General features: G+C 48.2%; 1 protein-coding gene across 4 annotated transcripts in view; it reads right to left on the bottom strand.

The window, feature by feature from the left end:
* LOC119445743 (monocarboxylate transporter 12-like) overlaps window positions 1-21663 on the bottom strand; it is a 438947-nt gene that overhangs the window by 2322 nt on the left and 414962 nt on the right. For all 4 annotated transcript variants that reach the window (XM_049663576.1, XM_037710029.2, XM_049663579.1 and 1 more), the window contains exons 5-6: window positions 7109-7439; window positions 5871-6400 (exon numbers count right to left, since the gene is read on the bottom strand). In XM_049663576.1, coding sequence (XP_049519533.1) covers window positions 5871-6400; window positions 7109-7439 — 861 coding nt within the window. The remainder of the gene's footprint in view (window positions 1-5870; window positions 6401-7108; window positions 7440-21663) is intronic.

Here is a 21663-nt window from a genome sequence, read left to right as displayed (position 1 = left end):
TTCGTACATGTACATGGGTGCATTATTATGCTGCACAGGAAGGAATTTGCTTGCGACAGAAAGAAGAAAAGGTGAGAACTTATCGAATCTACACTACCCTTTCTGTGTTATCACAAAAACATAATTAATTTTCAGATATTTTATTGAACATTTCCTTAATTCTTGCTTTCAGGTAAAAGTTGTTATACAACGCACATTTCCCCCTTAGCAAGCAGCCCTATAACATCTGTGTTCTTATTCAGTTTCCTGTAGTGGATGAACGCAAATATTTGGGGAGGAAGCAGGCGACGTAAAACAAATATACCTATGCATCGCGACCTAACGGCCGATTCCCCAGAATGGCTTGCTCCCGGACTCCGAGGAACAGTAACCACATGACAATTCTCTGGTGTCGTAATCCCAAGTAGTAACTGTATTTTACGTTCCGCTTACCTTTTCAGTTTTCATGAACTCCCATTGGAAGCAAATACTATCGTTGAAACGCATTGGACCTTCCAATGTGCTATCCAATGTCGACTTACAGCATTTAAATTACCCATACAACGCGGACCAATGCCTGTCACGCGAATGCGAGCTTACGTTAACTAGGTTCCGATGGCGAGTGCCACCCCTAAATAAAGTTTTCGTTATTGGTCTGGACTATCAACTTCTAAACTTTGGTTCTATTTTCATGAAGATGCAACCAATGATAATTCCATTCTTACCGGCCGCCATTTTACCTCCATTTGCAAAATTTTCATTGAACTCGCTCTCAATGCGAGTTCGCAATGCGTTCGCAATGAATGCTTCAAATTTTCTACCTTTTGGAGCTGTGCAGCGTGGTCGCAGCCGAAGGGCAAATTGCATTGCACTCTATAGGTTTATAGAACCATCGTGCCTTTTAGATGGACGTGGTTCTTTGTCATCGGAGTGATCCTATCACATGCTCCTTTAATCACTATTTTATTGTACTATATTTTAACCATAAATAAGTCGGTTTTTAACAGCGACACTGTTTAAGCCAGCCGTGATTTGTAGTGCGTAGCCGTGGTAACAATGGCAACCAGGAGAAGGAAGAGGAGGAGACCGCGCGCATGCGCACGGCTCCCTGCCTTCCCAACCCTGGCCTCTCGTCTTTCCGCGGCGCGCTGAGCCAGGAGAAAAAGAACAAAAAGGCGAAAGCTTGCACTAGGCCGCGCAAAGCTCAAGACACAACGAAGCTGGCCGATTGATATCGAGTGGCTAGCCTCCAACGCGTTCGGCGTCGGCAAGCAGCAGCGTTCTTCGCACTCTGCCAACCTTGGTTAGCCAGCCTGCGTCTGTGGCATGCCAGGAGCGCTGTCGCTCGTAGGCGCCCACGCGTCCAGCGCTAGTCACGCGAAATGTCGCGAAAGGGAAGGTACCTCCGAAAATGATAGCTCGAGAATACCTGCCTACATGCGTAGGTAAGTTAAACCAAGCTAGGGGGTGGGGGGGGGGGGGGGGACCTAGCCGCAACCAAGTTCATACCTAGCAGTAGCAGCCAGTAAGCTTCGTTGTCCCTAAGCCTGGCGCGATCGAGTGCAAACTTGCCTGATTTTTTTTTCATTGCTGCAGAAACCACCTCACGATGAGTGTTCACGGAAATGCGTATGGCATACAATCACTACAGCGACACAACGTATTGCCACCGTCGAAACAAATTATCTATCAGACGTGCACTCAGCGGAACTCCTATTAGCGCTTCGATGATGATAATGATAGATTAATAAGTACCCAATTGAAACGGGGCGGTGCCTAATAGCCATCTAGCCTGCTTGAGGGAATCATGTATGCTATACCTGCTTTTTGTTCTAGTATTTTGTATAGAGCTGCTTAATTTTTTGCTCTGCTTCAAAACTTCCATATCAACCTTGTACCGCTACCTAAGCGTGCAACGTATCCGGTAGGGTCAATCTCTTCCCTACTTTTTTTTTCTCACCAATACTAAACAAAACTGTTGCTAATCTCGACTGCTGACTGGTGCGTTCATTCCATCCACTTTAATTCCAACCAGTTCTGGAAGGTGTACGTTAGGTATAGGTATGACTGGGTGAATACCTTCGGATTACATTAAACTGTGCTGAGTGGTCTTCTCATTTTAGCTGCAGCAGATGTATGCCTTATCTTGCCGCCAATATTTGTTTTGGTATGTTTTATACTTAGGCAAACACCTGGAGCCTCCAACAGCAAGACACTGCCCTCGGTGTTATCGCGCACACTTTCCCTTGTAATCTCTTTCATGCCATTCCTGTAAATTTCCATGGTCTTTTTTTTCTTTCGATTCTTTGCATCCAATTTATTTTATATGTTGCTCTCACTTTATTTTGGATCACTCCTGGTTGTCTACTTACACTTTCAATTACCCTGTACTTGCCTGCCAACGTTCTTGACCTCTTCCTCGACTCTTTATCCACGCTTTTTAGGTACAGATGCTTGAGTGCTTCAGATGTCCGTTTATTTTCACCCGTATTCCTGAGCCTTTCTTCAAAACTAATATTCATCTACGCTTCTCTGACTTCAACAGAGGACCCTAGCCACGTCACCCTGCACTGCCTGAACTGGTTTTACCGTTGACTCCCCAAGCCAACCGGCGTGCCGATATTCGGTCAACTTCAAACCCTGAAAAGATCTCCGATTTTTTTGGCACAGAATGGCATTTGCGAACATTAGCGATGGCTCCACTACTCCTTCCCATGTTCCATGTGCCAGCTCAAACATTGATACAAACACACATCGAAACACAGATGGACTCCCGAAAGTGCGTGAAGTAGCGTAAGCATGCTAATAAATGAAAAAAAAAATCCTTTAATTTCTATCAGTTGCTGGGCGGAATCGAACCACCGTCACAAGGGCTAATCAAAGACAGCAACCCAACGCTTTTGCAGGCTGCTTAACAAATACACTTGGCATGTGCCGCTTTTCAATGAACGTCTTTCCTGCCAACGCTTTAGCGAGCTGCGCCATGAATGCACTGCGTATGTGCCACTCTTGAATGAAAGTCTCGTCAATATTGGTCACTGTGTATAAGCTACTGATTGGGCGTCAGGCGAGGAAACAAATTTCAGCGTACGTAGGCACCGGTGCGCCACGATTCTCATGTGTTGGAGGCAACGCGCGGACTTCTCGGCAGCGCCACCAGATGATGGCACAGCGTGTCCAGATAGCAGAGCGAAAGAGCAGCCGCGGGTTGCCCCATGGCGCGCTTCTCAGCGTGCGCGCGCACCGGCACGCCATGCATTTCTGAGGCCATGCGTAGGCTTCGCGGTTACGCCACCAGATGACACCAAGTGTTTTTAAGTCCATGCTGCAGTATACATGCGTCATACATAACCCGTTTCGAAGGTGGCAGTACGTTCTGTCCTTATACTGATTTGATGATAAACGCACTACCGTCGACAGTCCTCGAGAGATGGGCCCTGCCACACTTCTCCGGTCCGTCTAGTACGGCACACACCTACCGCCACATACCTAGTAACCCAAGTCCGGGTGGCTACACTAGGCTGGTGGAAGGGAGAAGGGGAAGAGAAAGAAGCGAGAGAGAGAGAGAGTGACAGGGTGGGAGGGTATGTAGACTGTGCAATGACCGTATTACAGACCCGGCGTCCGACAGTTTTGTTCAAGAGTGGTACATACCCACTCCCGCAACTACAGTAACCCATGTCGGCGAGAAAGCGGTTCGTTGAAGTGCGGCACATATGTACACATTGCCACTTACTCAGTGACTAAAATTGGTTCGATGGTTGATTTCGAACCCTAAGGTTTCTCTAAGCACATCAGCCGGATACTCTAACCATTCGACCATGCACTACATAGTGACCCAGGTTGGCGCGAAATACACAAACATACATAGATGGATAGACGGCCCCCGGAATGTACGCAAGCTTTTTTACAAATAATATTTATGCTGGTTTCGTGCAAATATTCTTAGATTATGCAAATGAACTTCAACAGGTTTTCAGCGGCTTGAACAGCTATGTTTTTGGTGCAGGAGTCTAATCTGAACTGAACCATTTTCGCTGAACCGGAACAGAAAAAGGAGCGATGAAGTTCAACGCTCGCAGGAGTTGCCTTGCGTGCTGCGTCGAGCCAACATATCAAACCGCATATATATTTACAACACAGCTCGAGGAACCGCTGTTATTTTCGTCCATCCTGCACGTGGTCCATGCCGACTATGGTTGATTGCCCAAAAAGTAGATGGATTATTCCGCGCTATAAGCACAAATAAACTTTCAGAGGCGCTCTAAAGTAAGTGGTGTTGCAAGGTGAAAACTACATGCTAAATTGAAAGCAATAACAGTCGCAAGAATCAATATTCAATAATTTAGAAACACAAATCTCAATACATATTTACACACCACTGTTTATAATACTGCCGGCGTTGATCCTTACTCAAAACAATATACTTTTGAAACTACAGGGCTAATGTCTGATCTGCCATTAGGCTCTCCTGTTCTGCTGTCTTTCTGTGCTTCCATATTGTAAAACACCTAAAAAGATGCATGCCTCGCCACAGAGAACATTCTTTGCGAATGTCAATGATTGCATTGTTAACCACGCTGGTCAATTGCTTCTTCGTTCATCCTGTCTTCAAGAAATTTAACTACGCTTCATCTAGAATGACTGTTCAAGCACAAAGTATCTCTACCCTACCTGTCAATGAAATGTTATTTATTAAATTGTACGTTTTAAAGTTTATTTGTTTAACACTCACATGAAATCACCTCACTTTTGGTCACTCCCCAAAGCACGCATCTGTCACTGCTTTTTTATTATTAGCATCATCATAAAAATCATAATCATTATCATCAATATCTTTAATATATGATTGCGCTAGGCACTGTGAGGGGCAGCTGTCATCGCAGTAAATAGCTTTAGAGCCGCGTGAATTGTTAAAATGTACTAATATTTATAATGAATTTACATGCGTATTTGGTGAGCTGTGATGTCCAACAACATTTAAACATGCCCTGGTGTATCGGTATGGTTGCAACTCCAAAGGACTATGCGCAGGTTTCTGTTCCATGGGTGTGAGATTGGTGCCTTCACTCTCCTGAGCTTAGCGTTCCGTGTACACACGTAGGCTAAACGCCGAATTCCTGGTGTTTTAGCAAATACACTCAATGTTAATTTAAAGATGAGGGGCATACATAGCGCATTAAAAAAAATTTTAACAGCGGCGCTGTTTAAGCCGAGCGTTAGTACGTAACATGCGAACAGAAAATGTGGGCCGACCCTGGCGGTTGTGCAGAAAGGCTCCAACCGCAATGGTACATACCCCTGTGAACTAGCGAAGCTGAGACTGCATAAGTCAAGTTAAGCATGGTTGGGACTACTTAAGCTTAATCAGTCAACGATAGCCAATTGATAGCCAATCAATAGCTAAGCAATAATCGATCAATAGTCAATAAATTCCGGAAAATGCTGGGCATGACTTAGTAGTGCTTAGCCTAGGCCAAATACGTGGCCAATACCTTGCGATAGCCAAGCGATAGCCAATCAATAGCTAATCGATAATCGACAAATAATCAATAAATTCCGGGAAATGCTGGGGATGACTAGGTAGCCTAGCCCAAATACGTGGCGAATACCTTGCGATAACCAATCAATAGCTAATCAATAATCACTCAATAATAAATAAATTCCGGAAAATGCTGGCGATGACTTGGCAGCGCTTTGCCTATAGCCCAAAAGCCAGGACTAGCTAGGTGCCCATCAACGCCGCTGTCTCCAGTGCAAGCTACGCTAATTTATTTTTTCTGGGACTCGTTCTTGTCGGCTGACATCACGTGTAGTGGAGCTATTAGTGGCTGCATGTTTAATAAACGAAAGTTTCCTTTTAAACTTTTAGACGCTTTTCGCACGCTTACCAATTAGGAGAGGGCAGACCAGGGACACCGGTATCCTGATCACGCCGATGAGGGCCAGGCATGCCGCCGTACGTCGGATACCGAATGATTCCGCAAGGAGTACGGGTTTGCTGCACAAGATGAATCCCATGAATGCTCCAACCAATAGTGCGAGCATTATATTTGCTGTAAACCCAGATAGGTACGGGGCAACCATTTGGCACCCACCAACGGCCAGTAAACTGACAGCGTAGGCAGGACAGCGGATGAACGGCACGCAGTCAGTCAGCAGGGGCACAGAGAGACCACCCAGAAGCGCTCCCAGTGAAACGAAGGTCACCAGCTGCTCGGCGTCACGTGGCTCTAAACCTCGGTCGCGGGCGTAGTCTACGACTGTACCATAAAATTCCGCCGTTGTGAGGTCTGCGATGATGAGCGTAACCACCAAAACATACAATGCCGGCATTCTAAATAGTGCTCCAACTTGCTTGAAGGAAGCGCTTTCTTGGCGCCCAGACATTTGCGAAGCATCTGCTGAGTGTCTTTGTTCGCTGGAAAATCGAAAACAAATATGAGAGTTAAGACAATACTGGAAGTAATTGACTGTTTGCATGAGCGGCGGCTTTACACTTGCATTTTACGGGGCACGGAAATTTAGGGCCTGCTGGTTATACTTCGTTGGTGAGTGCCATTTGTTATTGTTTTTGTTGTGTTTTATTATTAGTCATGCTTTCTTTTATAGATGAATGATTCTATACACTCTCCCATAAATTTTGATAACTATAATATTATGCTTTCTACATATTTTTATATTATTGTGATTCCGCTTTCATTCCACTTGCGCGAAGTAGTACGTAAGAAATTTTGCTAGGATAACATATTCAGGTGTCGTAAAATATTTATTACACGCCACCCTATATAGAAAAATTATTGAAACTACATATTTTAGAAAACTTAAATATAAAGTTTAGAATTAACTCTCTGACTCATCAATAGGCAACGAAGTCATTCGGCTCAGAATTTGTCAAGGAGGGTAATCACCCGGGGAAGCCTCTGCGTGTGAATGATACGGAAAGGAAAACAATCACGTGATATGAATATCCACATATATTATGCACATAGGCTCCACTTATGCGCGCTGAATCACCAAGCCATAACGTAGAACCAAGCATACCAATTAAAACTTTGTGCTGCCCTATCGTGATTACCAGATGGTCATATTTGTAGGTTGAATACGACATAGACTCGGTGGATCATACCTGTGAAGTCTGGCAACGGCGACAAAATGGGTTGATTTCGAGGTTCCACGCTCTGCCGAGTTGGGATGACTTCGGCTTGCACAGTCTGTAAATTGGGAGGGATTTTTGGCCAATATGATGATGATGGTTGAGTTTAACATTATTCCTCCGTAAATGAGCAGGGCTCCTTCCACAAAGTAGGCATCCTCGAGTCCGGAGAGCACGAACGGGCTGACCATGCCGGATATGGCGAAGGCGACGTTGATAATTGACGTTGCGAAGGCACGGTATTTGCTGAAGTAGAACAGCGTGTATATCTGAGACGAAGTTAGGAAGATTCCTTGGCCAAAACCTGCATAAGGGGGTGACATTTTGTTTTAATTCCTGCCACCGCACATCCTTTATAAACATTACGGCATGGTGCTCGGGCATCCGCTGACAGCCACCCTTCACCCGAACACTCTATGGACCTTTTATAATTAGCATTAGGGGCACCGCTCACCAGGTACCGCCACATACATGGCACCACTGAACGCCTTCTGAATGGGGAGCAAACAGGCATCACCCGCCACCTGCCGCTCCAGCAACATTCTGCCGAAATTCTGGGGATCGTCGGAATCGCTTAGTATTTATACGTCATCGTTGTTGGGGTACTTCACGGAGTTTCCAGGGACCAACTATCAATCTGTCTACCTATCTGTATATATTTGTCAGTTTTTATCTAACAGCTTTCCCGGCAATCTGAGTCACTCCGTAGTCCAAGCCAAATGGTTAGAGCATCGGGCTCGCTGTACTGACGGAACAGCGTTAGAAACCAACCGTTGGTCCAACTTGAGTCATTGAGCACGTGGCAATGTGTACACATGTGCCGCTCTTCAACGAACGTCTTTACCGCCAACATAGGTCCCCGTACAGTCAGGACTGGGTATTTACCGCTGCTCAACGAAACACTTAGACGCACATTGTATGTGTCAATTGGTCTGCGGTGGTCTTCAATGAACCTATTTCACGCCAACTTTCTTTCACGTGGATGTGCCAGTAGGCGTAGGCCGCCCTACAATGAAAAAAAAAAGATAATTTAAATTTCTCCTCTGCTGGCCGGAATGAAACCCACGAATCGCGGGATCCTCAAGGACAGCAACCCGATGCTTTCGCAGCTTGTGCCACAAATGCACCGGGTACGTGCCGATTTCCATGAGCGTCTTTCATGCCAAAGGTTTACCCAGCTGTACCATGAAAGCGCTGGGCATGTGGCACTCTGCCATGAAGCTCGGACGCCAAGTGCGAACTTCTCAGCAGAGCTATTAGATGGCGCAGCGTGTTTAAAGAAGTTGCGAAAAAGCAGCCCGACTACTGCATGGCGAGTTTCTCAGCGTGAGCGCGGAGTGGCGCACCATGCATTTCGTAGGTCATTCGCAGGTTTCGCGGTGGCGCCGCTTATATGGTGCCCAGTGTATTGAATGAATCTGGAAAGAAGTAATGGTGCCAGCGCCAACGTTCGCAAATGCCATTCTGTGCTTGAAATCGGGTGTTTTCTCCGGGTTGGACGTTAACCAAAGATCAGTAGGCCGGTTGGCTGCTTTGGTAGCCCGCGGTGCAACCACGAATGAGGCAGTGCAAGGTCTTTTTGAAAGCGCAAGGTGACATGGGCTGGGTCTCTCTTGAAGTCAGAGAAGCACAGAGCAAAATAAGTTTTGAAAGACTCAGAAACATGGATGAAAATAAATGGGCTGCTAAAGTGCACAACTATCCCTATCTGAAAAGCGCGGACGCAGAACGGAGGAAGAGGTCAAGAATGTTGGCAGCCAAGTACAGGATAATTCAAACTGCAAAGAGACAAAGATGAGTCATCAGAAAGAGAGTGATAGAAATAGAGACAGTGAATTGGATGCAAGAAATGTAAAACAAAAAGGACAATAGATATTTACAAAAATGAAAAGAAAGAAATTAGAAACAAAAATCGGTACGATAACACAAACGAATGCTATTTGAGGCTCGAGCTGGTTGCCTAATGACCAAAACATACCGGAGCAAATATTCGGAACTAGATGAGGCATGTGAATGCTGCACCAAAGATCCGGAGACCACTCAGCACATCGTAATGGAATGCAAAGAGATTCACCCAGTGAGAACAGTAGGTAACGTACACCTTCCAGAAGCGCTTGGGTTTAAAGTGGATGGAAGCATTAACCGGCCAGCAGCCGAGATAAGCGAGCGACGTTTATATTATTTTTGTAAAAAAACAGAAAGGAGATTGATACGACTGGATCTCTTACAGTCATAGGTAGAGATACGAGGTAGATATTGAAAAAAAAGATTAATGAAATGTGTGCAAAATGCTAAATAAAAGCATGTATAGGACACCTGATTGAATCACGCTGGCTAGGTGACTATTCGTCAACGCTCCGTTTCAAAGGGGTGGCCAATAAATCATAATCATGGTGATAATGTCAAGCGCTGACGCGCCACGCTCTGCTACCAAGTAGATGTAGTAGCGTGTGGCAGCCGAGTAGGCGAGCAGCCGTACTCAAAGAAATAGCAGTGCAGGTGCAGAACAAGGTGTATGCGTTTATTCGTTTGGCGCACTTTTATAACCAGCGGTTGCTTATCCGCTGCTGATATCAGTGCACGTGATACCGTAGTGGCGCGTCAGTGCTTGACGTTATCACATTCCTCCCCCCCCCCCCCCCCCCCCCGAGATCACAGTTTTTATTAATCGGCTTCAGTGACGGCAATCGCGGGAGGCATATCGGTCTGGTGGTTTCTGAGCACGCTGGCTTCTGCGCAGGGTTGGCGGGGAGACGGAAGATGCAAGGTTGATCCACATAGGTCGCGAAGCTTCGCGCGAAAAGCGGTTCAGAACCAATTGTCACCTACATCAGCAAGGGTGGTTAGGGTGGATAGTCGCGATGGAAGCGCGGCTATGTTTGGAGGGAATAAACACTGGGAAAGAAAAAGACGTTTTTTAATTAAAACGACACGCATGCAGTTATATTCATTTAACAAGAATAAAATTCCTAATCCATTTTATATACGCATGGTGAGGAGATACAACTCTATTTTACTTGATAATTATTAATAAATACATTTTTTCAGCGCCCTCCGTGAGAGCGCCCATCGATAGCGGCGAGCGTTGACGCCGCTATCACTTGCAATGCAATGCAGCTATTGGAGTGCGTGGAAAGGCACGCTCGTAAAGTTCACCTGTTACAATACGCCCGCCTCACATGTTCTGTTGTTTTGCATGTAGACGTTTGTCTGAAGTAGGTGACGCGGGCAGTTTTATTGTTGCTTAACCTGTACAGTCAAAAGCAGTGAGTTGCGACCGTCAGATACTTCTTTACTTTAGTTGTTTTCGTGCGACAGCGCTGGCCGACGGGCTTGGTGTCCGACGAAAGGACGAGCACTCTACGCAATCTACGCCCAAAGTGTTCGTCGGCCTCCAAAGAAAGTATGTTCTGTGCAGCGATGCGATTTCGTCACCCGTACGGCTGACCTTTTGCTGCATCGCTTTCCGCGCTGAAGCTCGGAACGCCCATCAAGTCGAATGGCGGGGCATTTGAATATACAGCTCTAATGGCAGGCCTCCGAAAACTAATTTCGCGCCTATGAGAGCAAAATGACGTCACTTCTGTTTTTAACGGATGTGACGTCAAATTATTTTTTCCCGCCGGAAGTGTTCCCTCCTCACGCAGATGGCGCTAAGCCCCATGAACCGCCGATAAGCCGCCATGTTTGGAACGTATGGGCTTCTATGGAAGCTTCGCTACAAGTTTACATATACCTTGGAAGATGCTTCAGCTTGCGTCTGAGGATGTTCGTTGTCCGCAGCGGGCAATTGCAATTCCTTCCCGTCTGGTGGTGGTGGCGGGTCCGCGCTGGTTGCTTCATCCGGAAGGGGAGGTAATGCCGTGTCCGCCTCGTGATATGCCTGCTGGGGTGTGGTGTGGGCCTCCTGATGACGTACAAAGTCCTCGGTCCGGGGTCGTCTGGAGGACTTCGCCCCGATGTCAAATCCTGGATGTTGGAAACAACTGCGCAAGCGCAAATGATCAACGTGAACGTGCCCGGACTGTGTTCTGAGTCTCTACCAGATAGGGCACAGGGCTGGCTAACCGCACTACACGGCCTTCCGTCCATGAAACCTTCTCCTGCCTGACCGTGTTCACGTATACCCACTCTCCTTCCCTGCATGAACGGAACGTCGATCTCCGTCGGTCATGCTGCCGTTTTACCACTTCTTGCTTGGTCTGCATGCCATCCCGAAACGATGGCCTCAGTAATGACAGTTTTGTGTGCAGCATTCATTTCAGAAACAGTTCGGCCGGACACTTGCCTGTTGTCGTGTTTGGTGTTGTCCGATAGGCCAGCCAGAAATCGTCCATTCTCGACCGCATTCGTCTGCAGCTACCTCCTTTGTTGTCGTGCTTCAACTGCTTGCGAAGGATCCTCTTAACAGTTTGCACCGACCTTTCGGCAGCCCCGTTAGATTCCGGATGGTTAGGCGGGCTGTACGTGTGTCGGATGCCACACACATTGAGGAAGTCCTGCAACTCATGCGACGAAAACTGTGGGTCATTATCAGAAATCAGTTGTTAGGAAATCCGTAAGCAGCAAACAGACTACGCAAGTGCTAGATATTCTTCGTGGCTGTAGTTGTACGCATAGGAAACACTTCGATCCACTTTGAAACTGAGTTTACGCACAAGAGGAATGTAGTTTTTTCAAAGTAAAAAAAATCCACATGCACTCGCTGCCAGCAGCGGGCGGGAAACGGCCATGGCTCAAGCGCATAACGGGGAGCACTGTTTTGCGTCTGCGTCTAGTCCTGGCCACCATAGCACGCTACGTGCGAGCATCTTAATGCCTGACGCCCCAGGGTGTTCTGCGTGCAACAGTCCCAACACCGCGTCGTGCAACTTTGTTGGCGCAATAACACTCCTTCCCCATGTGACGCATCCTGCTTCCAGGGATAGCTCAGCACGTCGGTACAAGTTCAGTGTCTTTGACTTGTGCTGGCTATCCTTCCAGTGTATATCGGTAGACATTGCTGAGCGTGCCGTCATACTTGTTCGCTTTAGCAACATCCTTAGCCGTCAGTGGCGTAATCTCAAAAACACAGAGGGTATATGTCTCATCGATCCTGGTTCCACTTGAAATAGGCAGTCTGGACAGCGCATCTGCAACTTCCATTTGAGATCACTTTCGATATCTCAATTCGTAACGATAATAAGCCAAGATTAAAGCCCAGCGTTGCATGCGAGCAGCCGCCAAAGATGGAACCTGCTTGCGTGGCCCAAAGATGCCTATCAGTGGTTTATGGTCCGTGAACAACGTGAATTCTCGGCCATATAGGTAGCGATGAAACTTCTTGAGAGCAAAGATTATCGCCAGTGCCTCTCCTTCAATCTGGGCATAACCACGCTCAGCTTGCGATAGCGTCCTGGACGCAAAAGCAACAGGTTTTTCTATACCAGTTGGAAGTACCTGAAAAAAAAAAACCGCGCCGAGCCCATACTGCGAAGCATCACAGCTTATAGCCAAGCGCTGCTTTGGATCATAGTAAGCAAGTAACGGACTGGTAGAGAGCAAGTTCTTCGTTTCTCGAAGCGCAAGGGCACACTTGCCTGTCCAATTCCAACGCTTGCCCCTCTTCAGGAGCTCGTAGAGCGGCGCAGCCATGGTCGCCAAGTTCGACAGGAACTTGGAGTAGAATGTTACCATTCCAAGGAAAGATTTCAGCTCCGTACTATTCGTGGGCTCGGGTGCATCCTTAATCGCCCTTACTTTCGATCCCAGTGGCTTGATTCCCTCCGCTGAAATTCCGTGGCCCAGGTAGCGGACTTCGCTGCAAAAGAGCTTGCATTTTTCCATGCGCAGCGTCACATTGTGATCCTGCAACGGTGTCAACACCTCTTCCAGCTTTTGGCGACATTCATTAGCATTCGAACCTCCAATGATGACATCATCAATGTTGCACCCTACTTGAGGGATACCTTTTAGAAGAGTGTCCATGAGCGACTACAATATGGCTGGAGCACTTGCGATGTCGTAATGGATCCTCTGGTATTGGTAAAGGCCTTGGTGTGTGTTTACTGTTAAAATCGCCTTCGCATCTTTGTTAAGCTCCACTTATTGGTAAGCGGTAGCAAGGTCAAGAACACAGAATAACTTTGAGCCTGCTAACATTGCGAACCAATCTTCTGGCAAAGGAAGAGGGTAATGCTCAGTCAGAAGCACCGGGTTCACCGTGACTTTGTAGTCACCGCACAGCCGCACTTTTGCTCCTCCATCTTTAGGTACCACCACCAAAGGAGTTGCCCAATCATTACTGGTGACCTTTTTCAGTACCCCAGTCTGTTCTAAGGCGCCCATTTCCTCGGACACAACTTGCCTCAACGCAAAAGGCACGGGACTGGCCTTGCAAAATACTGGCTTGCTGTTTGGCTTCAAATGAACTTGTGCTTTGTAGCCCGTTATCAATCCCATCTGTGGTGAAAACGCTGCCTCAAATTTCTTGTTTATTTCATTCACGGCATCGTCTTGCTGTACAGCTTCAACTTCCTGCCAGCTCAATTTAAGCTTTCTCAGCCAGTTGCGACCAAGCAGACATGGCAACTCTCGTCCACAGTCACATACTATCAGCACAGGTAAAACCTCAAATCGATCACCATGCTCGACTCGCACGTTCACCGATCCTACGACCGGCACCAGTTCCCCTGTGTATGTCCTTAAAGGAACAGTCGCTTTCTTGACCGTCAAGTGTGGAAACTTGCGCTGAAAAACCGACTTCGGCATGACGGTGACGGAAGCCCCTGGGTCAATTTGCATTCTTATGGCTTGTTCTTCCATGCGAACAGTGACATAGTACGCAGACTTACTTATTGTCATACTGTAAATTTCTCGATCTTCGTCCGAATCGTCTTCCCGGCAATCGATTGCATTCAGCGCCTTCGGTTTGCCTGTGCGCTGCCTGCACTTTATTCTCAAGTTACCTTGCTCACCGCAATTATGGCATTTGTACTTGCGATATCGGCAACCTTAGGTCGTATGACTTTTGCCGCAACGGAAGCACTCTAGTGGTTCAGTCTTGACCCGATAGCTGTCCTTAGCACGATTGCCTTTCCCCAGAACATTAACTTCTAGCCCTTTCGCTCTTTGCGGTCGACCTTGGGGCTCTTCTAATTTCATTTGTTGAGTCTGTGTAGAAGCTAGTTTGCGATTTAACGCGATTTTGCACGCCTCTTCGCATGTCAGCTGTTCAGCTGAAAACAGCTCGCGTTGAGTGTCGGCGCAGCGTAGCCCGGCGACAAGCCTGTCTCTAAGCGCTTCGTAGAGAAATTTGCCAAAATCTCAACTTCTGGCCAGGTGATTCCGCTGAACAATAAATTCGGCTACGGCCTCTTCCTAAAGTTGCACTCTTCGGTTAAATCGGCACCTTTCCGTGATCACGGCCTTTCGGGGATTGTAGTGGGTTTTCAACAGAGCCGTGACCTTGTCATTCGTTCTGCTGACTGGGGAGTGAGGTATTAGCAGGTTCTTCAATACCTCATTCACTCGAGGTCCTACTACAGTAAAGAATACAGCTAGTTTCTTGCCTTCAGCCACATCATTTGCCGAGACGTAAAGCTCAAATCTTTCCAAGTAGGACACGAAGCTCTCGCTCGTTTCATCAAAATTATCAATTTTTACCACCTTCGCCATTGGAGCGCCGGCCACGCTGTCGTCGTCTTCAGCAGCAACAGAAGAAGCAAGTGGCAAGCCAGCGTGATCGCATCCTCGTCGCCAGTGGATGTAGTAGCGTGCGGCAGCCGAGTAGGCGAGCAGCCGTACTCAAAGAAACAGCAGTGCAGGTGCACAACAAGGTGTATGCATTTATTCGTTTGACTCACTTTTTTAAGCAGCGGTTGCTTATCCGCTGCTGATATCAGTGCACGTGATACCGCAATGGCGCGTCAGCGCTTGACGTTATCACAATCATCAGTATCATCATCAAACACGATAGAGGAGTCCTGATTCAGTGCACCGTCTCATACATAACTCGTTTCGATAGTGGGAATAAGCTGTGCCCCTAATTTGATTTAATGCTAAGCACTTTACCGTCGACAGTCGTGAAATGGGTTCTGCCGAATTTTTCATTTACAGTTTTCAAGAGCAAAAAAAAGATGTGCTCTGTCGTGATCAAAAAAGCCGCAGCAGAGGCTCTAGCGTGTAGGATGAAACCGCGTGCGAGATCTATGTGCCTCAGCTGCATAATGTTCATGTTTAAGACCGTTCGTCATGCACACTTTTCTGCAAGATGAGCACACGCTCAAGAGCCAGCGCTGGACAGCCAATTTTCAGAGAAATAATGTTCTACCTGAAAAAGCCTGAAAAATAGCCTGGAAAATCGCTTGCACCTGAGATAGCCTTTTTTTTATTAGAAAGCTGCTCATACATCTTTAGATGTTTCATCTGCATATCAGTTACAAAATGGGACTCGAGCACCTTTTGGTATCAAAGAGAAGAACCCAATTTGACCCCTGAGAAACAGCAATTCATACACTGTTGCTTGTCAAGCGGAAATAAATCGAATCGTTGCACGAAGGCCATTTACTTTACTTAGAAATAGTGATCATTATACAGATGTGCACATGCACAACTACTTTCTGTTTCGCGACTGTGCTTTCCCATTGTGCACTTCATACAGATGACACAGGTTAGAAAAGAGAGAATGCACGGAAATATGCAAATTTAGATAGGCACCAGAGAAATGCGTAAGTGGAGTAGGCAGTTGTACAGTCGAAACAGCAAGCACGCAAATCGTGCTACACAGTGGAGCAATAAACATCAAATTGCAACGCGTAGTTATTTATATATCTAAGTCCCCATCTGTCACCGGGTGACATGTGCTAGAGGGGTCCAGAACCGTCTTGGTGAACAAAGACAGTCCGAGGGTATAGCCTCGCCGCTGTGAATCTCTCAGCCAAATTTTATAAGTCTTGTGCGGCGCGTGGAGCACGCCAGCGGAGCATCAAGGCTCCTTTTTCTCAACCGCTCTTTGAACAGAAGCGTTCTCCTCAATCTTTTCTGGCTGCTATATTGTGTCATATAGGAGAATATAGCAGATTACAATAGGCGGCAGCAAGTTTCCAATAGCTGAAGTCAATCAAGAGGGTATTTGGATCAGTGCGCTTCTTCCTACTATTACTGTGTGTATTGATTGACGCAGTTTAATAAACAAGAAGAAGTAGCCTAAATCCTGCGTTTAGAATTTCGATAGAAATTACCTACTTCTGGAGGTTCAAGTGTCGTACTATCACCGACTATCGCTCTAACGGTTGGCGGCGCCTACCCGTGTAGGAATGAAACTTCGGCCACACTGCTTTATCAATGTTTTAGCCGTGGCGGCTCGTTAATTTCTAGCAGTTTCGAACACTCAACTAACCTCGAAAAGTCAGACCACACGTACGCTAACTACAGCGCGCGCTCACTCTTGACCACTCCTGGCTAGACGCCTTGGCACACTTCAATTCGTTTCGAGCTATTTGACAAAATGCGCAATTTGGATGTGGCTGCTAACCGTCGGTCAAGCTGGTGCAGGACAAAGTTGGTCCGAACAAAATAGCATGTAGTGAATGGAGCACATGAGTTCGCGCGCACTCCAGCCTTGTGAACATAGTTAGCCACTACAGTTACATGTAGCTGCGTCTGTAGCGTAACATGGATACCGAGGCAGCCGTGGGATGCCGCAACCAGTGCGCTCGCTTAGCTCACTGCGGCTCTCTGAGGACAACAGCGTACTATGATTGCTACCTGTTGGTGACGTGACTCAAGGCCCGGACACCAACATCTGACGAACAGGTCGTCTGCTTCCCGAGTTGCAAACCCTCGAGGTTTGACACCATCATTGTCGAAGCTCGAAACTTCAGGATACCTTTCAACGCGAGTCAAGAGTGCGGCATCCATCGCTTAGCCGTTGTGCTCCCTGCCGACGTATCCGCACGAGTGAACATGAAGATGAAGTTCATTCGACCCTCAGAATTTGTGTGAGTATCCTAGAGATAAGCGCGAAACAAAATGTGCTACTCTTGTCACTGGATGTGAGAATAGCCGCCCGTAGCTCTGTAGTACACTGTAGCACAGCAAATGGATGGGACACCGCGAAGTCAGTCGTAAGCTGATGTATAGCCGCTGAGTTTTGCGTGTCGTAGACGTCAAATCGAATATAGTGGCGTCTGTGTAATCATCTAAGATCAAGTTTGCGCTGCGCCCCACGCTGACGCTCAGAGCCGGAACATTGTGGCAACGCCACTATTTATTTCAATGCCAGCTACATGCAGCCGATCCAACCGTCACCACTGTCTCCTATCGTCGTTTCCTACTCTCCCCCGTCGGCTAGCGCTCGCTCATGTTTTACGGTCGTGTGGGAGAGTGCCATCTGGGTTGCGCCTCACGACGGAAGTTGAAGTAATCCTGACAAACGCGTGAAATAGGGGATGGACGAAGCGTCTACCACATCTCCTTTGGTACGGCAGTGGCGCTCGCTCAAACGCACCCGTGGCGCAAGCAGTTGAGCGTAATACCCCTTGATATTTCGAAGCAGCGATACTATCTTCCCCGCGGCGCTTTCCTAATTGATTCTCCTCGCGCGCGTGGTGCGAGCGCTGCGCACGGCATGCTTTTTCTCCTTGGCTCCCGCGGACGGGCCGTAGGTGTGCGAACACGTCGTAGGTGTGCACAAGACAGAAAACAAGCAACGCGACAGTTATGGCTTAATCAAAACCTTCTCCAGCGCGAGGCCCCTTCGTTGCGTTGGCGGGGCGGCTTCGGAACATGCATCTTCTTTGTTACATCGTACATTCTAGTACTTACGCGTTCCCCAGCCATTACGCGAGACGGTTCAATGAGTCATGTATACAAAGCCGACGCTTCTTATTCGTACATCAGATTTCGGCGATCGCCGACTGTGCTCCCAGTTATCGTTGTGCCTTGAGCGTCATTCGCTTACCCTGGGCACGGTTTCGCCAAATAAAAACTTAGTGTCGTGATTGACAGTTTACGCTAGTGTTTGGTTCTTCACTACCACTACAGCAATACATCTGGTGGAACGACTTCCTTGTGTAGTAGAAACCCCCTGCAAGCGCAAGTTTTGGAATAAACGTCACCGTCGCCACGGCTCAGGGAGTGCACCGTTGTCTGCAAAGATTGCCGCCGAAGTACTGACCTCTACTTGAGAAGACCAGGATCATGGCTCGGTCGGCAACCACCATGATAACTTTGATTGAAATAGCATTTTTTTAATTATGGGGTTTTACGTGCCAAAACCACGATCTGATTATGAGGCACGCTGTAGTGGGGGACTCCGGAAATATCAACCACCTGGGGTTCCTTAACGTGCGCCTAAATCTAATTCACGGGTGTTTTCGCATTTCACCCCCATATAAATGCAGCCGCCGTGGCCGGGATTCGATCCCGCGACCTTGTGCTCAGCAGCCCAACACCAAACCCACAGAGCAACCACGGCGGGTTGCGATAGCAATTATACGGACCACGGCCGCTGGATAAAAAACAGATGCTCCGTGCTGCGACGCGTCGCCGTCAATGGGCGAGCGCGTCTCGGCAAAGCTGACAGTTGCGGCCGCTGTTTTTGGTGAGGGCGCCACTGCTACAGTACACAAGGAAGACGCCTGTTCGTGCTACATTGTGGTTGCCGCAGGATTTATCAGTGTTGGTGTGCTAAAATTTAGTGCGCATTCTCGTGTGCTTTTTTTGTGTGATCGTGTGTGTGAGCAGCTTGCCTTAGGTTTTCTGTGCTTGACTACGGTTGTTTCGTGTGCGCGTGTGTGGCAGACGGTTTTTTCTAGCGGTGTAATGTCGCGAAGCTGTTGTGCGCCGCTGTGCAACTCGAACGCGAGAAGAGACGCTACTGTGAAGTACCACGAATTCCCCTGCGATCTACAGCGTCAGGAAGCCTGGCCGAAGAATATTTCTCGCCAAGGGTCGTCAGGGAGAGGAACCAAGTGAGAGCCAAGCGACCGCTCGCTGGTATGTTCACCTGCACTTTTGTTCAGCGCGTCATGAAGGCAGACGACGTCAAAAAAAGCAGCAAGTTGTGCCACCTTCTGACATCAGCCTTGCTTCCACATCTCACTCACTGTGGACAATTCATATGTGAATGAAATGACCACGCTTACACTGAGGAGCGTTTCAAAGTATTCTTTAAAACGTTGCTGAGGCCTCTTATAGCGAATTGGGCTGGGAATGCAAATGCAACTCTAGAGCGAGTTTTGACGCTGTCGCATAAACCTCTGTCAAGGAAGGTTTTCCGCCTGTGAATAAGCTCTTCGTTATGTACACTCTAAAAACAGTTGCACCCTTTGGAGCGTATTTTTGCCACAGAACAATAAGCGTCATCTGACTTGCGTGGCTTTCCTTTCTTTAACGCTGTGCGCCCGGCACTTCTCGGTCACGAACGACAAGAGCGTTATTAGCGTGACACAGCGTTCTCGACAGGAAAGTAGCAAGTGCAGAGTTTTCAAGATAGGAAACGCAAGCAAGACAGGTGACGATTATTGTTGTGTGGCAAAAATGCACCCCAAAGGTTGCAAATGTTTTTAGAGTGTACAGTAAAGTTGCAGTAAATGGGTTAAGGTGTTCGTCAAATCATTTCGCACTTCTGTCGCCTACCCATACAGTTATAAATTTTCCACATGCTCGTGTACATTTTTGTGTGGTTTGGAAATCGTGACTTAATAACGTCGGGCAGGTAGCCAACACTTTTTTTCTTGGGGGAAAAGGTTGCACGAGAGGGTTAACAAGGTGAGTTTCAGGCCAAGCACGGGGGCGAGTGGAGCTGTTGGGAGAGACATGCCCATCAGAAACACTGGCAAGATCTAAGATGAGCACAGCGTAAAAAACAAAAACAAAAAAACACCCTCCCCAGTGCCTGCATCACTCACTGCTTCGTCTTGATGAAACACGTAAATACACTCCCGATGATTCGTAATAGAGCACTTCTTTTTATTTCAGGTGAGTCGAGCGGGCAGTTTTCATGGAGAGCATTGAGACCCACTCTACAAAAGATTGGCACTCCTAGGGCACACTTTTCACATATGTGAAGCAATCGGCACTTCTAATAACGACTTCAAAAGTTGTCGCAGTTTCACCTGAAAGGCGAAGCATCAATTGCGATAGCAAATTTGTAGAGAGCTATACGGAGTAATGAGAGTAGCTTTATCAGGTGTATAACCTTGGACATTCAGCAGCACCGGCAACACGCAGAACTGTTGTCGACGCCGTTGGCGTTTTGCCCGCGTTCGCACAAAATGCGTACGGCGTTGGTGACTGTTACCGGAGCCTCTGATATAAATAGGCACTTGATGCCGCAGCTAAACGTCGCCTCCCTTCCGAGGAGATCAACATGGCCGCCGGGCTGAGCGGTCGCACGTCACCTCGGCTCCGCTACATTTGCCCGTTCTGACCGGTCCACCTCGCTATCGCCCCAGGCACTGTGGCGGAGATTCGAGCACTTATCAGCGGTACCCTGAGGACCCCACTCTCAACCGGTAGGACCATCCCACCTTCTCCTATCGGTTCGAGAAGAACGAAGCGGGCGCTGACCCGCTAAGACTCGCAAGTAGGCCTAGCTCGCACTCGGCGAGCGATGACCTGCTAGCCTCCTTAGCCCCATGGATACACCACCTACGACGTCGGGTCTGCAAGCCGGACAATCTCCGGCCATGCAGCCCCTTCAAGCCCCCCCCCCCCCCCCCCGACGCCCCAGCTCGTGGACCTACAGGAGATGGAGGAACTTACCTCGGCCAGTGACGACGACCGAGCGTCCTCCCCGCTGCTCCCGCAGGCTGCCCAACAACAAGGGACACAGTCCGACACAAACTGGGAACTGGCGCTCTCCCGGCGCCAGAAGCAAAAACAAAAGCGCCAGGACCGAGCACGAGAACTGGAAGGCCAGGCTACCGGGCCGGCCGGAATTCAGTCCCCGCCAGGCTCTGCCAGCAACGCCCAGGTAAACAACTCGCCTCCTACCACGCAAACGGCAGCGACGCCCGACGCGTCCGCAGCGAACGCCAAGAGCTCGCCCGGAGAGACGCGCCGGCAGCGTCGCCGGCTACCGCCGCTACCTCGGAACGACTTCAAGATTATTCTGCGCCCCAAAAAGGGCCTAAATATCAAGACACTCACAACTCACCAGGTGTCTCGGGCTGTGGTGGCAGCCTGCAACTACCACCCCAAGTGCACCGGCAACGACTTTATTGTGCGGATCCGTACAGGGTCGAACATTATTATCGCAAGCACTCCACACATCGAAACAGCTGAGCTCCTTCGTCGAGTGTCCACGCTCGCCTTCGGCGGGAGCAATCATGACTTCAACACCTACGTGGCGGCCCCTGACAACACTCTACGGGGCGTTATACATGGTTTGGACCCTGGAACTTCTCCAGATGAACTAAAAGCTAACCTGCGAGTGCGGACGCAGGGCGTTACTATCCATAGCGCCCGCATGCTTGGGACATCGAAGATGGCCGTTATAACTTTCGAAGGCTCCCTTGTTCCCCGCTACGTTCTCTACTACG

This window comes from Dermacentor silvarum, chromosome 3, assembly GCF_013339745.2.
Source record: "Dermacentor silvarum isolate Dsil-2018 chromosome 3, BIME_Dsil_1.4, whole genome shotgun sequence".
In the NCBI taxonomy this organism is placed as follows: Eukaryota; Metazoa; Arthropoda; class Arachnida; order Ixodida; family Ixodidae; genus Dermacentor; species Dermacentor silvarum.
This window is presented reverse-complemented; position numbering and strand designations above follow the sequence as displayed.